This window comes from Formica exsecta, unplaced genomic scaffold, assembly GCF_003651465.1.
Source record: "Formica exsecta isolate Colony F162 unplaced genomic scaffold, ASM365146v1 scaffold116, whole genome shotgun sequence".
Lineage (NCBI taxonomy): Eukaryota > Metazoa > Arthropoda > Insecta > Hymenoptera > Formicidae > Formica > Formica exsecta.
The window spans coordinates 933333-950500 of NW_021848499.1; the positions used below are offsets into that span (position 1 = coordinate 933333).

A 17168-nucleotide genomic window follows, 5' to 3' on the forward strand; every position below is an offset into this window, starting at 1 on the left:
TATATATATATATATATATGTGTGTGTGTGTGTGTGTGTGCTCGCGTATAAAAATTGCGCAACCATATTTTTATATAATATCATAATATGACAAGAATGTACAGTTTTGGTACAGTCTAAATGTTCTGAGAACCGTCGTTATATTTTGGAGTATAAGCACGTACGAGAAGCCGGCAATATCCTGACCTCTTTAATATTATAGGAGGCTTTAATAAAGTCTCAGGTTCTTACTACTACTGTTCACCCTCCGTTTTCTCTTTCTCGCGACAACGACGTCGTTAAATCCCTCCAAACTTACTTTATAAAAAGCTAACGAAGTGGACAAACGCCAAACCGATAATGAAAGAAACTCCATAGTATCCCGTTCCTATCAATAGTAATATTATAAAAAACTTATAATATTAACGTAGTAATTCACTTATTACATTACGAAGCATAATGGTATAACTTGTATTTTTATATCTCTATTTGCAATATTTCAAACGTCATTCTGACAACCTTGTTAACCTTGTCTGTACTCCATGTCAGTTGTTGGCGGCACAAACAGATAACGGAGTGGAAACGGCGAAAAAGAAGAGACAGACACTCGACTTGTAGCTTTTTCTTATTTGCGCGAGTGAACATATCTTTCATTTTACTTTGAAGTAGTGATACAGCTGCCCGAAATTTAAAACGGTCGTAATAAATACGACACGGACAATAATTTTTATCAAATGTAATATAATTTTAATATTACACAATCTCAGAGAATAGTTTAGATAATGACATTCTATCACGAAAGAAAAATAAAAAGATATATCGCAAAAGATATGTAAAATGTATTTTATGTGTATAATAATATCTTCATCTCGCGCAATATCATCCCAGAAAATATTCAATTTTCGTTAATCTTTTATCTGATTCGACACTTCTGATCGGAGACCTATGCTCGCATCGATGATCTAATAATTGGCGACGTCTTACCGGAGATTTGTCGCGCAACGATTGGGAAAGAGGGTTACCTTCTCGCTGGTTCACTAACTCGCCGTCGTCAAACCGAGGCATACTGCAACCGGTTCACCCTTAAGAAGTTTGCACTCCCACCCCCTTTCCTCTCTTCCGGCCTCTGAGCAACGGCAATATCCTTTAATGAAACGTCTAACCGCTCGTACGGAACATTGGGATGATCGTCATTGCGGCCACTAGCAAAAGTATTTTCTCTATTTGTCTCCAATTACCGTCACAGAGGTTCCTGCGGTTCTCCTCGAGTTGAGTCCGGGAGCGGAGGTCGCTAGGAAGTTGCCGGAGCAACTTTTGTGAAATGGAACTTCAATTGGCCGCACGTGTCTCCATCCACGTTCTAAAGCCAAATAAGGGACGCGCTCGCCTTGTTTTATGATCCATTCAAGGAAAATGACAGTTTGCGTGCCTATATTATATCGTAATGTATTCATCTTGCATGTATATCGCAAAGGAAATGTATTACTGTGTCGTATATAAGCAATAACTTCAGATTATTTTCATAAAATTTTTTATAATTTTAATGCGACAATTTTATTAATACGGAGACTCAAAATACATATTATAAATAAACTATAAATTGCATTAAGACAAATGCTTAGAAGGTCTGCTAGAAAATACTTGTGTAGAAAGGGTCCTATGATCTTGTTTGCAGAACGCTTGTGAAAGTTCAGCATCGCTCTCAAAGGACATATATCTATAAAGATGCATGTATAGAGATAGCGCGTACGTCAACTATAACGGAGAGTTCACGTGGAGTTTTCTGCATCATAGAAACGGAAAATTGACAGTATGAAATAATGAGATGAAAATGTAGGCACTCGACGCAAAATTTTAAAAAAGGAAAGAATATTAATCTCTATAAATATCAGGTTATTTTAATATATTTTAATATATTATTAAAATATGTTACGCGCGCTAAAATGAGGAAAACTTCAATTTCTCCGTTCAATTTAATCTGTTACATCCGAGTTTGATGAAATACTTCTTACATGGTCAGCGTTTTCACTCTGATCTTGCGCGAAGTTTTTTTAAATCGTTGCTCTCGTGACTTTTCTCATTCAACTACCTTTCAACTCCTTGAAAAAAGGTACGTTTCCCAGATTCTGAATAGAAAAGATCGGCGGACGGTAGCTTGCAAATGCGAAAATGCTGAAAATGCTTTCGGATGTCTTGCTAAAATATTGCTCTTGTGCTGCGAAATAAATGATTCTACATTGAAAATGATAAATTGCAAAGTCCGGTGCTCACTGTTCGCACGTAGAGAAGCACTCCTTTCTCTACACACGCTTCTTTGATCCGACATAATCCTCTGATCGTTCTCTATCCTGGCGCAAATTCGAGTTTCGGCCGTAACGAGCGATCCACCTTGTCCGGATGTGAGAATCCGTCGTCGTGTCGTATCACGTGGCGGCTGAGAATAGGACTGGAGCAAGTTAAGGGATGGGCAGGACGAACACTGAGCCCGGATTCTGAGAACGTTATGAATCGTGCAATCAAGACCTGAAACTCTCAGCTTTAGACTTCAGCCAGCTGATACCTTCCTACTTCCGGCTGTTTCCGGAATAGGGGCGGCGTGATGCGAGACAGCGGTATGCGCCAGCGACACCCTTTTGTGTCAAGCGTTAAACCGATGAAGGAATGAGAGAGAAAAAGAGAGAGAGAGAGAGAGAGGGAAAAAGATAAAAGTCAAGTGTACCTAAATCGTTTCGAACGCATTCGCGCGTTGTTTCACAAGCGAAACGCGACAAAGCGCGAATTGTTATGCTTAATAAACTATTTTGTTTTATTGTTCACGTTGCAAATATGTTGTGTAAAAATGCACTTTTGCATATGCGCTTCGATCTTCGATCGCTGACAAATATTTTTGCTCGCGTCACCAACTTACGGATATTTTCTGAACATCGACTGCGCTCGACGAAGCTCCTTTGGGAACGGAGCGACACGTTTTCTGTAACGTTTCGACGTCAGCTCAAAGGGAGGAACACCGCTGGAAATGGGGAGAGAAAAGTTTCGTCCGCGTGAAACGAGGTTACCTCCTTTACTTTGAATCGACATCCTACGAATCGTGCGCGGAATTACGCTGCTGGTAGTTGTGAATACCGTCGCCATGAATATTTCACTGCGGGATTTCGCAAACGCATGCGGCCAAGAGGAACGTAGCGAGGCAAAATCTTGCCAATAATGTGTAAGTGCTTTTAGATAAATTGCATTTATACCGCGCGTTACAGAAACTTAGATTGACGTCGGTACATTTGCATCAAGTTCCTCATTAAGCTTTGGAATATAAAACACACACTAACTATTCGCAAATAGTATAAGATACGAGGAGAATATCTTAAAGCAGGAAATATCAAAGGCCGGCGAAGAATAAACAGTGATGTGCAGAAGCAAGTAAAATATCTTACTTGCGTAGCAAAAATATTTTGTTGCAAATAACTCTCTCCCGTCTTCTCGGCGAATTAAATTTTTCATTACAAACTTCTCTCGCCGTAAAAAAATTCAACTGCATTCTCAATTGCGACCATCTCGACGACGGCGTTTCCATTTCTAGCATAGCTCGGCTCTGAAAATCCGCCGAGCTCGCAGAAGCCGCGATATTTTTTCCTCGGCCAAAGGCGAGGAAGGCAGCCGACATTCTTTTTGTCCTCTTGCAGAACGGACGGCCGTGGGATTCGACGTGTAAACGATATCACCGCCTGTCCATTGTGCCCGACCGATAATTCTTTCCGCCTCGTCGCCGAGAAGCCGAGAAACTTTCGGCTTCCGCGTACCGTGCTCTTTCCTCCATAAATCAGAGATAAATCACTTTTAAACTCGCGCTGTTAACTCCAGGTCGTCGCCGACTTGGCCGACCGACGTCCGCGGATTCCCTTGGGTAAGAACGTCGAAATCGATGGTCCGCGAGATAATGAATATGTCTCCCAGAATCTTTTTGATTGTCACAAAAGGACGAAGGCGAACGTACTTAATTAACAGACTCGAACGTACGACGAGATAATTATCCTGTTCTAGAAATTTTAATATCACGTAGTACCTTTTATTATCATTGTTCTTATCGAACTTTTATCAAGTTTTATACATGATAATAATATATAATACAGGCAATATATTTCCCTCTCACCATAAAACTTCTACAATTTCTGACAAATTTCTCTAATATGACAAATATCTTTCAGCTTTTGCTTTAAGCCGCAGAAAGATAAAATTGCCTTTTACGAGGAAAGTAATCTTCTTAGTTTTGTTTCCAATCTTCTTCATCATTGTTATAACATATCTGTCATATTATTGTTCGTTTCTTTTCTATTTTAACGATAAATTTATTATTGTTTATACTTGAATATCTTCACTGGTTCATTGATAATAAATGACAAATAAACCTGTAGAAAGATTGTAACACGTACAATTAAAAATATCAATATAGGATTCATACATGTATCAATCAATTCCGATAGTCGATTGTCATAGGAATGTATAATCTATAAGGGCTTTGCTAATTCCGAGATACTGGTCATCGGTAATCTATAGGGATCCGTGAATTATTTTGTTAATCTAGGCCACCCGGTTGAGCTTCCCTTAATTTAGTAACCAGGCTATTATATGTATTAAGTACAATTATCCCAGAGTATCAATATGAGTTTACTATATGTAATATCTATATATACTTACATAATATCTACCCATAATATATAATGAATGATGGACACAACTTTCAATATTTATATAATTTTCAATGATTATATGTCTCATCATAAGCGATTTAGTAAAAAAAGTTATAAAAAAATTAAAATTTACAGCTTTTAGAAAGTACATTTGCGCGGACTATCCCCGATGCATCAATTTATTTCGTATTTTTAATTACAACTATAACTTTAAATTGACAAAAAGTGACATGCTGCCATGTATTATAGATTTTTACACGCGTCCCGCAATGCCAAAATTCTTCTTTTATTTTCTCGCGGACAAGCGATATCTTCGCCACGATGATTGACAATCCTGTTGGTTTTTCAAAATGAACGGACTATTGCACACGGAGAAATGCCTCCGTTTTCACGTCGGAAAGATCGCACTGTACCGTGAAGGTACCTACGATTTTACGAATAATTTAACGGGAATGCATCTCCCCGCTCTCCTTCCCAACAATACCTGGAAAACATTCCGGTATGCACGCTGATGCTCTTTAGTTCTTTTAGATGAAAAGAAAAAGCATTCAGGACGCATCTCGCTCGCGATCTTCCTTTCCTTTATCCTTGCTCTTCTCTCTTCCTTTCTATGAGTGTTTCGAGCCAGCGGCTTCTCTTCCGTACATCGTGAAACGGAACACGTATTTTGTTTTAGCCCACCCGTTTGCTTTCAAGATACATAAGCGCAGCGGAAGAACCGCGTTCTTCTTTTTCAATTCAAGGGATGCTTTGAGTAAAGACAATACGACTAAACAGTTTTCAAAGACATCCGTTAAGCAAAAAGTTAGATCTTGAATCCAAAACAAGCTTTATAACATGCCTTCCTATAAAATGATTAGTCTTTTTTCGACTTCTATGGCAAAATCTATTTTAATAAGTTGCATTTGTCTATGAAATATTACGAAATGACCCATATTCCATATAAGTTGTAAAATTTCGTTTTAAGCATCTTTCGGAAAATGAATAATGCACTATGAATAATTGAGTTTTGTTTAAGCTTTTAATTATTTTTTTTTAAGTATATAATAAATCAACAAATGCTACAAAGGTGTAATATCGGCATTTATACAAACCAATTAATCTTATTATTGTAATGTGAAAAGAGTTACTTGAATTAATATTCTTTTTCGTATTATTGTATGTTATCCAAATTAAATTAAATAATAAAATGAAAAGCAATATATATATACATTGTTATAATGGTATTTTGCTTATAACTTGTACCATCGTACACGATAATGTGCGTAAAAACAGCGTCAAAAGAAAACAAAAAGAAAACACTGAATGAAGGAAAATATTGTTGTTAAATACCACAAACAACGGTAAGGCAATTATTGTAATAGCAGAGCTTATATATAGTCTTTGTGGTTTCTTTGAAATTCTTGCCGTTTCTCTAATCTACACTTTCTCTTATGCAAATCATTTCGTTACACTCATTCAATAGCGAGTTGTAAAATCGAGCGACTTTCATTGTACAAAAGTGAGCGCATTTTAATGTGATAAAGTAGTTGTGATTTCAAGGAATTGTTCTTCTTCTTTGCAGGCTTTATATGCGCAGAAAAAAGAGGAGTCAAAAGAGTGTGTATACGAGTAAGATAATAAAACAATATTTAATTGAACCGATTAACGGACTGAATACATTTTCCGATCCAAATAAATGGATAGTGATTTTACAAAATAATCTATATATATTATTTTCTATATTTATATTATTTGATATATCCAGGTATCTCTGAACAAACTATTATGTGAAAGGACTATTATTCGATTTCCATATCTATTATTTCTGACAATCTTGCATTCAATCACCTATTAAACAACATGAATTGAATATATATATATATATATATATATATTGACTCAAAGGTATAATAATTACAGCTTAATGACTGCAATTTCTCTCAAATAAAAAAATAATTTTTAATAAATCTTAATAAATCTCGCGGTAAAAAAGGCGGATAATAATTGCTATGTCGTTGTGTTATTATTCTTTGAAAAATGAATGCAACAAGCACCAAAAAGAAATTATTCTCTACTACTTGATAATACTAAATTTCTATTATCTAATAATTTCAGCTATTATAAGTCAGCGCGTTTATTTAACTGTCCATATTAACAATTCGTAAACGTATCAAAGCAACAGCTATTTGTTTAAGCGGATATATTGTACATTTTATTCATTTGAAATAGAAATTGAAGCAATCGGAAAATGCAAATTTTAATTTATGTATCGTGATATTTATATGTTGGCGGTAATTATTTCTTTAACGACTTATTGACTTAAATACATCCTACATTGCGCTTTAAATTTTTATCGCCAATATGTAACTTGTCATCGACCGATGAGTGATAAAATTTTATTTTATGATAAAAAAACGTCAACTATACATATACTTTTTTATGTACTTGGCATATATTTTTTATTTTTCTTGAAAAGGTTTTTTTATTAATAATATATTTTTTACACATAATAAATCTGTGTATCTACAATATCCTAATGACGTTTCTAACGTCAATAAGACGTTATTAAAACATCATTTAACGTAATCTTGTTACTTAGGACATTACCATCGGCAAATCCAGCATACATAAATTTTGATCGAGGAATATATTTAATATATATCATACAGCATATCACACAGCCCTCTCACTTTTATAAATTTGTAGCAAGGAAAAAGAAGAGTCTAAATATTTTTTAAACATTATTTAGACATTAGTTCTCTCTTTTTCTTAATTTTTTTCATACAAAAAACACAGAATTATTATTTTTTTTAGCATTCAGTTATATTAGCTGTTATAAATAAGCTTGTTATAATGTAAATATAAAAAGATCAGCTTCTTATTCGATCGACCTGCAAATGGCTATTGAACTCCTGCCAATTAATTAGTCATACGAGCATGAGTAGAATGCAGCCTATATAATGAACAGCGACACGAGCATGCTAATTGATCGATCGCAGAGATTTCCGCGTTCGCACGACAGACAAACGACGAAGTCCAGGACGATGGTCAGTGATCCCTCTTCACTCGATGCCCCTCCTTCACCCACCCTTTCAAACGCGTCCTTTGTTCAGACCGGTTTACACCGGACCAAAAGCCAACCGCTTCAATGGTGTTGTACATAATTAATACGAAATTCCTTTCAACGGCCGAATGAAGAACTTAATCTGGAAACGGACGGCAGTTTCGTCGAATGATCATTTCGGCAAATAGCATCAAACGGTACCGGCTGATTTGACTGGCAGAGAGCCGCTGATTGCCGTCAGAGTAATGCAAGCAACGATGTGATAACAGATCCTGTATCATGGCAAGCGAAACGGGAGTTGCGAGTAAACCGGAGGTTAATACTGCGGTGTCGCGTTTTCCGATTGAAGCACGAGATTTCCGATATTCATGCGCGATATGGTATAATTTATTAATATTAGCGACAAGTTTATGAACGTTTCGTGACAAAAAATATGAATTAAAAAGAAGAACATAAAAACACTTTTAACGTATAAAAAGTTTTGTGGCGATTTTGTCGCGATAAAGGCAAAATGGTAGCGCTTCGATTGGTGTAGATGTTTCAATATTTAATGTAATCGGATAAAAATAGTTTGAACGATGAATAAATCTTTAAATTAACATCCTGAAATATGTGCTGGAATATTCTATCATCTTTTTTGCTACTTCCTAATTTGAAAATCACGTCAATTATTTATGAAACCGATCACAAAATTTTCGATTAAATTGCTAAAAAGAAAAACAGATTTTATATACAATTTTATATGCCAGATAAAAATCCTTGGTCCTCGCGCAATTTTTCCATTGCTCTATTGCTACAGGGGGACAAGATATTACGAGATACTGTCATACCATCTCATATAAAAAGAATCATGTCTAGCAGAGTATTTGATCTAATATGAGTATTATCTGACTTAGCCATCCGCCCACGACGTGAACATGATATCACAATAGTGACACTGGCAACGAGGGCTGGCTATGCACGCAACGAATAATACATGCAATACCATACGCACGTGATTGTAACAGGATGCAGTGCGTGACCGGCAAGCAGGCCGAGCTTGTAATAGGCAGAGACCGGACTTGCGAACCAGTGTCGTATGCCGCCAGTAATTCTGCTCAAAAGGCACGATTCTGAACTAATGACGCGGAATTCACCTTTGTATATATACCTATGCAATCTAGTTCCCATACATTCTTCTCATGTGTGTGTAATTATTTATTCATAATTACGAAAAATTGACATGCATTGTTCATTGGTATAATGTATCGCTTTCAATTCATGAGTCGCGAATAAATATAAACACCGTCGAATAGAATAGTAATATATCAATAAAAAATAAAATTTACGCGTGTATCAATATTTTCATATATAAAATTATTTTGAAATAATATAAAATATATTAACATATATACACATATGCATATATTATTTCAAAATAATTTTATATATGAAAATATTGATGCATGTCGCACACGCGCAAATTTGTTTCTTTCTATTTTTTTTTTTTTTTTTTTTGATATATTACTATTATACATATACATTATACATATATCGTTTATGTTATCTTTAACAATTTTACATACGTAGAAAATAACAAATTTCTATCAATTTATATATATCATCTTCAACATTATAAACAAATGTGTTCTAATCACCGATGCATAGTTCCGTATTATATTTGTCAACCTTCTAATCTAACGTTTTACAAACTTACATTTCTACAAATACATAATATAATTTTGTACAATAACGGCGAACAAAGCGTCATAGTTACGTACTTAAATAAAGTAGGTTAAGTAGAGTAATATTATTAACGACGCCGAAGTTTATCATTCTTGCGCTAATGCCGTGTAGAAATACTTGATGAAAGCTAGCAGCTCTAATACTGCCTCTCCTCAGTCTGTATAGACTTCCAAAGAAAACTTACGATTTGTCTAAAGTAGCATGCGCACACATCCTAAGTGTTTCTCTTAGGGCTGATAAACGCCAACGTTGATTATAGCAAGAACAGGTCTATCTTATAACAACAATCTCTCTCTTCCTCTCGCCCTCTCTCTCTCTCTCTCTCTCTCTCTCTCTCTCCCCTCCCCCCCTCTCTTCTCTCTCGCTCTCTCTCTCTCTCGCTCTCTCTCTCGCTCTCTCTCTCTCGCTCTCTCTGTCGCTCTCGGGCAACAAGCACATCAAATTTTGTCCGTCACGATCATAGTCATAATAAGATTAGGCTAATTATGTTTATACACTTACGAAAATCGGATCAACTAGACTCTATTCGCGCATACGAGGCGGTTACGAGACGAGTGGACTCTGCTAATCTTGTTGTTTAGTTTAGTTTAGGTTGAATTTGCTATTGTGCTGTGAACTATGTAACGCGTAAGTACATGTTTGCGAGAATATGCTATTGCATATTAATTAACTGTAAGCAAATGATGGCAAACAAAATCACGGAATAACGAGCGATCGGCTAAAGCGTGTACAACTATTAGTTTGCGTTTTATATCTGAAAAGGATATAGCTGATAATGATCGTAAATACAAGTCGCCGAATCGAACCGAGTATAATTTATACTGACATTTCTTACTTGAAAAATTACATCTTTAAATCCTAAAATCATTAATTGATAAAATATATTACAGTTATTTATTTCCGGGATGTCTCGTATATCGTCACTTACCGCTTCTGTATGCACAGGATGCGTGGCGAATAACAATCCAGCGAGAGCCGCGAATCCTGGCCGAAGTGCCGCTACCACGAGACTCACTCTGGTGACCAAAATGCACGCACCGGCGTGTAAGGCGACGTTTGTGGCGTGATACCACATTGGACTCAAGCCTGCCATCAAGTAATTCAACCTGAAATCAATTAAACGAGATTCGTATTAGATATCGACAAGTCGCTGATGCCGGATATCTAAAAATATTTCGACTTAATGTAGGAAAATTACGCGGCATTTTTAGCTACGATAAAGATGAATAACAAATGACGAATGGCGGATAATTGAGATTAGAACTAAATTAGAACAATGAAAGATCAGAAATAATATTGGATGTTTTCAGCAAATATAACTGAAATTTATATAGAAGATAGGAGATATCCGATATAAATGCAAATGATGTTTTCATCGAAAGACTCTTAAATCAGCGGAGATTATAAATTCACATATTTCCTCCCTGTCAAGTCAAAGTAGAACAGCTAATTATGTTATTATACAGTTTGTGTCCATCTTGTATACAAAAACAATATTATTCGCTAATAAGACGAAAATGTCCTCGTTGCACCGAACATAGTTTCTGTATCAGAGAGCCATTCTGCAATGCTTATATGAAACCCTTATTTGTAAAAAAGGGGATAAATTTTATTGTTACAAAGAAACACGGAAAGATAAATCCTGTCATCTTTTTGTTTATAAGTACAATGGATTTCAAACGCGGGCGTGACGTAGTTTCCACGAAAATCCGCTTAAGTCGGCCGGAGTAATCGGATTTTAGAAAACCATTCCGACTTTTGCCGCAACTAACCGTGGGATGCCGTTTTCTTTGAAGAGATTAAAATAACTGTGACATTATATATATATATACATATATATATACATATATATATACAAAAGACGATATTATTTTTGTCAATGGGCAAATATATATATATATATATATATATATATATATATATATATATATATATATATATATATATATATATATATATATATATATATATATATATATATATATATATATATATATATATATATATATATATATATATATATATATATATATATATATATATATATATATATATATATATATATATATTTGCCCATTGACAAAAATAATATCGTCTTTTGACACGCGCGCGCGACAATATCCGGTATTGAAATATCTTTCATCGCGCCGCATTTATTCAATCCACTAATCGCTGAAAACAATAGGCGCGATTGAAATAAGACGGCATGAAAAAATATATATGGATCGTCGTGCCGACATCGAGATGAAAACAAACACCGTAGTTGCTGACGCAGTCGGGCTATAATTTTGGAAGCCTGCCGGCGGCATAAGTTCGACGCCCCCGGAGAACCTGCGCTTGGCCCGTTTCCAAGTGTCAAGGATCATGGGTTGTCGGAGGCGTATCCTGTCTCTTCCTTGGCTCTAGATCAAGCAAGAAGCTCGCATACGTCGATCGCAGGGCAGCGCGAAATTTCACTGCAAAGTTTCTAGTTATATTGCAAACTACATATATATTGTATATTAAACATTTATTTTTTATTATACTTGAATTAAAGAGTATGCAAATTTATTTTACGAAATAATGCGCTTTTAGTCTGAATGAGAAATCCACTCTCACATCGCTCGTGTTTCATTTCATAATCAACATACAAACCATACTTCCGCACTTATATATCTCTACTTATTATATTAACTTGTTTTTCTGCCGCATCCTCGTTTCGCAAATTTCTGGCATACGCAATGGCTCGAACTGCAGACTATGAGGCTTATATGCTTAAGAGCTTCTTGTTTGCTCTACATGGTTTCTCCAAGCACAACAGCGTGCACGTGCATTCACGTTACGGAATGAAGTACGTTGGATTGCAACGACAATGTTGCATTATCATACCTAGATATTAAACAAGTATTGATGCAATCTCGCTATCGATTACGTGATTAAATGTACAAAGATAATTGCATAGCGAGATACTCTTTGGTTATGATATCGGTATGGATTTCATATCTCGACTAAATTGTAATTATTTTAGTTACTGGTAATATGAAACCCTTATTTGTAAAAAAGGGGATAAATTTTATTGTTACAAAGAAACACGGAAAGATAAATCCTGTCATCTTTTTGTTTATAAGTACAATGGATTTCAAACGCGGGCGTGACGTAGTTTCCACGAAAATCCGCTTAAGTCGGCCGGAGTAATCGGATTTTAGAAAACCATTCCGACTTTTGCCGCAACTAACCGTGGGATGCCGTTTTCTTTGAAGAGATTAAAATAACTGTGACATTATATATATATATACATATATTCATTTCATAATCAACATACAAACCATACTTCCGCACTTATATATCTCTACTTATTATATTAACTTGTTTTTCTGCCGCATCCTCGTTTCGCAAATTTCTGGCATACGCAATGGCTCGAACTGCAGACTATGAGGCTTATATGCTTAAGAGCTTCTTGTTTGCTCTACATGGTTTCTCCAAGCACAACAGCGTGCACGTGCATTCACGTTACGGAATGAAGTACGTTGGATTGCAACGACAATGTTGCATTATCATACCTAGATATTAAACAAGTATTGATGCAATCTCGCTATCGATTACGTGATTAAATGTACAAAGATAATTGCATAGCGAGATACTCTTTGGTTATGATATCGGTATGGATTTCATATCTCGACTAAATTGTAATTATTTTAGTTACTGGTATACATATGCTTTTGATCTATATATAAGAAACAAGAAGATTAATCGTTGTATATTACAAATGTCTCAATCTTCAGTTCCATTCTTCTTCGCTCTCTTTGCGAATAATCATTTATATTTTCCCCCTAAGGAATTCTGTAATGCAATTTGTCTTCGTCGGCACAACTTTCTACGCGAATTTCTCCTCTCATATCTTTTATTCATGTCATCATTGAAACTCGCCCAAACGCATAAAAGAGAAAGAAAGAATTTGGTCTGGAAAATAATTACAGACCTTTCTTCGTCTACGTGCAAATAATAAAAACTGTTGACTGCAATGCTTTAAGAATATCTTATTCTGCAATAAAAAATCTCTGTATTATTTATATACGAGAGATAATATATAGTAGAGCATAAAAAATTATACTGCATACACTCTAATGTTACTAAAAGTAAAAAAATAATAATATATGCACAAAATATCTATCGATGCCATTGCGTTCTAAATTACTAATACAGAAATAAAATTTCAAAAATTTATTTTATTCAAATATGAGTAAAAAGAGAAACCTTGCAAAATTGAAAAACTTAATTTAATTTATTTGAAATAACAGAAAAAAGTTTTCATCCCGAAGATGAGGAGTTTATTTGCACGACATTTAGGTTGTACCTATTTAATTGATTCGTTTTTAAGTACTTAATCGGCTTTGTTTCTATACAACGTTTCTTTGAAAAGATGCGAGGCAGGAACGGACTTAACTTTTCCAGTTTTTCCAATGTCATTTTTAATTATAACTAGAGATAAATTATATTTTTGTCACTATCATTATGTGAATATCACATAATGACGTTATTATAATAATAATTAATATGCTTCGGTATCATTGCGCATTGTATGAAACATACAACATGCTGATCATAATTTTCTACATCATATTTTTAATTTATTTGTTAAGAGAATGAAAAATATAAAGTACCACCGTGCACATAAAAGCATTGTATTTGCGCGCTTGGTCTAGAAATGATAGTTATTCTCTAAAAAAATATTTTATATGCAGTAATTGAAGTATAACGACGTGTACTTTGCATTTTGGCTGAAATAAACACTGATGATACAACCATCAAAAGTTTTAAAACAGAAGCACAGTATGATGAAGTAGAGCAGCTGCTCGTATCAGACCGCAGCGAGACCTGATACTAACTGTCTGACCACAGCTACGCTCTTACTACTGGCTAACCACGACCGGTTCTATTACTACTGTTTGACCACACCAGCTCGTAACTACTGGCCAGCCGCAGAGCGCGATCAATACTTATTCCCGCTGTTCCGTCATTATCACTTTTGCGTTTGCGTTCCGGAACAGAACGAACGGCTCCCGCGCCAGCTAAATGAAGAGCTTTAATCTCAGGAATAACTTTTAAAATCAGACACATTTCTCTTGAATAACCGTACTTCGGTGAAAATGTCGCCTCATGCGTAAAGGTTCGTACTATCGCACAAACTATCGCGCGATATAAATCAACATCCTGAAAAGAAAATCTTGGCAGAATTCTGGTACTTAATTAACTAATGAAATTTAGCCGGTCGTGTAAGGATGACACATCGGGCAAAAGCCTTTCAAGGAAATGTTCGACGTTTGGCCTCTTCAAAAGGCTCTCTTAAAGATGTCGCACCGTAAAAAGTAGAAAGATCGGCCCCTTCGTAACAAGGTATTAAAGTCTTGAACGATGTCGTTAAATCACGCTGGCTTAGTTTACTATCCCTCCCATGTTACGTAGTCGAAAATCAACCTCGTTTCGTCAATTCGTCTTGTTAGTATCCTCTTCCGCTTTCAAGAAAGAAGATTCTGGGAAGCTGCCCGTATATTACAAAAAGTTTTATCACTATTAATCGATACATATATCAACTGCAGAAAAAAAAAAACAATAAAATACGATTATTTTTATATCGCACAAGATATATTTTAAAAGCTCTTTCATACTTTTCAGAGTAGAAAACATTCCTTTAACTTTTCTCATGGAATGTCAAAGTAATGCACGATATCGCGGAGGAAACATTTTCGCGCGATTTTCCTTGACAGTGATGTACATATTTCGAATCTCGTTTCCTTTTCGATAGCGGCATCGGGTTCCAGCTCTGCGAGGACTATCGTTTGCAGTCACAAGACAAAGGCACGATGATAGAGCATCATAGAACGCCATTCAGGCTCAATCGTGCGCGGAATATAGCAGCCAAGATACCGATTTCGACTCTCCAGCGCTGCTTCAGTGATTTAAGGGACTGGCTAACCCGTACTTCCAGTCACGTTCCTCCCGGCCAAGTGTCCAACGAAATAAATCACGGACACGTCGGGACTTCGATCTCTGTTGTTCACGCGAAGAAATTTGGACACGTAGGGAGGCACCGATCGATATCCGCAAGATATTGCCCGTTCTTTTATGTTCAAAGAATAAGAGAATGTCTGTGACGTTTTAAAATTCTTATAAATACGAATTTCTATTTGCTATTTGTAATTCTCTTTTTTATATCTCGTTTTCCATTTTCATCCTTTGTAACAAAATTAATAGTTATGCAAATATAATATCTGGCGATCTGCCAGATTGCAATCGCAGATTGGCAAGATTGTCATCGACAAGATCAATTATCTCCGATTTCTTTGGCCCTCTGTTTCTCAAACTCTCGTTGTCTCTTTTCCATTCTTACGATCCGCTTCAGCCGCTTAGCCACGCAGTCAGATCTGATAATACTATGAATTACGACCGTTTATACGCCTTGAGTGGCGCTATATATCAACCGACGAGCCTCATTCCTTTCCTAGATTGTATATTGGAAAATATGGTGTGTCCATGTCGAACATGATAAAGGACTTTCCGAGGAAAACCATGCAGCAGGCACCTAGCTAATATCATGTAATCATTAAGCCACACATCCCTATCCAGATTGCGCCTCAAAATTACAGTATCGATCGAGGTGACTCCACAATCGGTTTCTCGGGTACAGTCTAATTATTTTACGTATAAAGGCTAATATAATCCCTAATTTGTACATAGGCATTATAATAAATTAGAAAAAAATATGCAATTTTTATATATTGTTATGTTTTGTTAAATAAAAAAAAAATTATTTCACGATAGGCATATAATCAAAATAAAAACAACAGTAGGATAACTGTTGGTTGGCAATGTAAACAATTCTAGACAACGATTGGATAGTTTTAGAGGGTAATTTGGAATCGTGCCACTAATCATTTGGTGTGCGACGTAGCTGATATCGCTAAGCGAAAATCCGACTTACGCCTCGTTCCCAATCCCTTGTATTGGGATCCGTTGGGAAATGGTCTCATTGAGACTGGTTTCATTGCGGTCAAATTAACCTGCCGATCGAGCGTGTCTTCATAGCCGGGATCGTTAAGGAACAGATTAAGCCGTGTTCGAGCAAAAGAAAAAAGCTTCTCTTGCAACAAGGCGCAAAAAGCTTATAGCGTTATTAAACGATTTACTGGACAGATTTATTCTCGCAATTTCTCAATCCTCTTTAGGAACGATTAATTATATGGCATTTTATGTACGAGAGCTATTGAGCTAAAAAGAATATAATAACTAGAACTATGATCCACAAAATTCGAGCGCTCTCCAATTAAACTCGACATAATAATCGGACATTGAAAGAGGAAGGCAACTGATGATGTTTCGCGGAAGTAAGCTCCCACTGATTTGTTGTAATCCGATTTACTCCTAATCCGTCACGAAGGTCGTTCGCGTCATATTGCGCTCAAGGGTTTTAGCAGCGCAAATCGCTCGTGTAAAACCATTGCAATCGGGAATGGAAAACTCGATATTGTAGCAATTGCACAAAACAAGTGGCGCCGATCGATTGATAGAAGATCGACGATTGGTCGCTTCGCGTCATACAGATTTTCATATCGACGAAATGAAATAATGGAAGCAGGTCAGCTGCAATCTTTTAATCAAAACTATAATTATGAACGCATCGGCTGCATTGGCGTGTATCCATGACGACGCACAAATGGTCGTACGCGTGAATAAATATTTTATTTTTAGAGATCCTTTTA

General features: G+C 35.9%; 1 protein-coding gene across 1 annotated transcript in view; it reads right to left on the reverse strand.

The window, feature by feature from the left end:
• Nucleotides 1-17168, reverse strand: part of LOC115238929 (protein O-mannosyl-transferase TMTC1-like) — a 131445-nt gene that overhangs the window by 66201 nt on the left and 48076 nt on the right. Inside the window, exon 2 of the mRNA XM_029813125.1 lies at nucleotides 10361-10538. Within this exon, the coding sequence (XP_029668985.1) occupies nucleotides 10361-10538 (178 nt within the window). The remainder of the gene's footprint in view (nucleotides 1-10360; nucleotides 10539-17168) is intronic.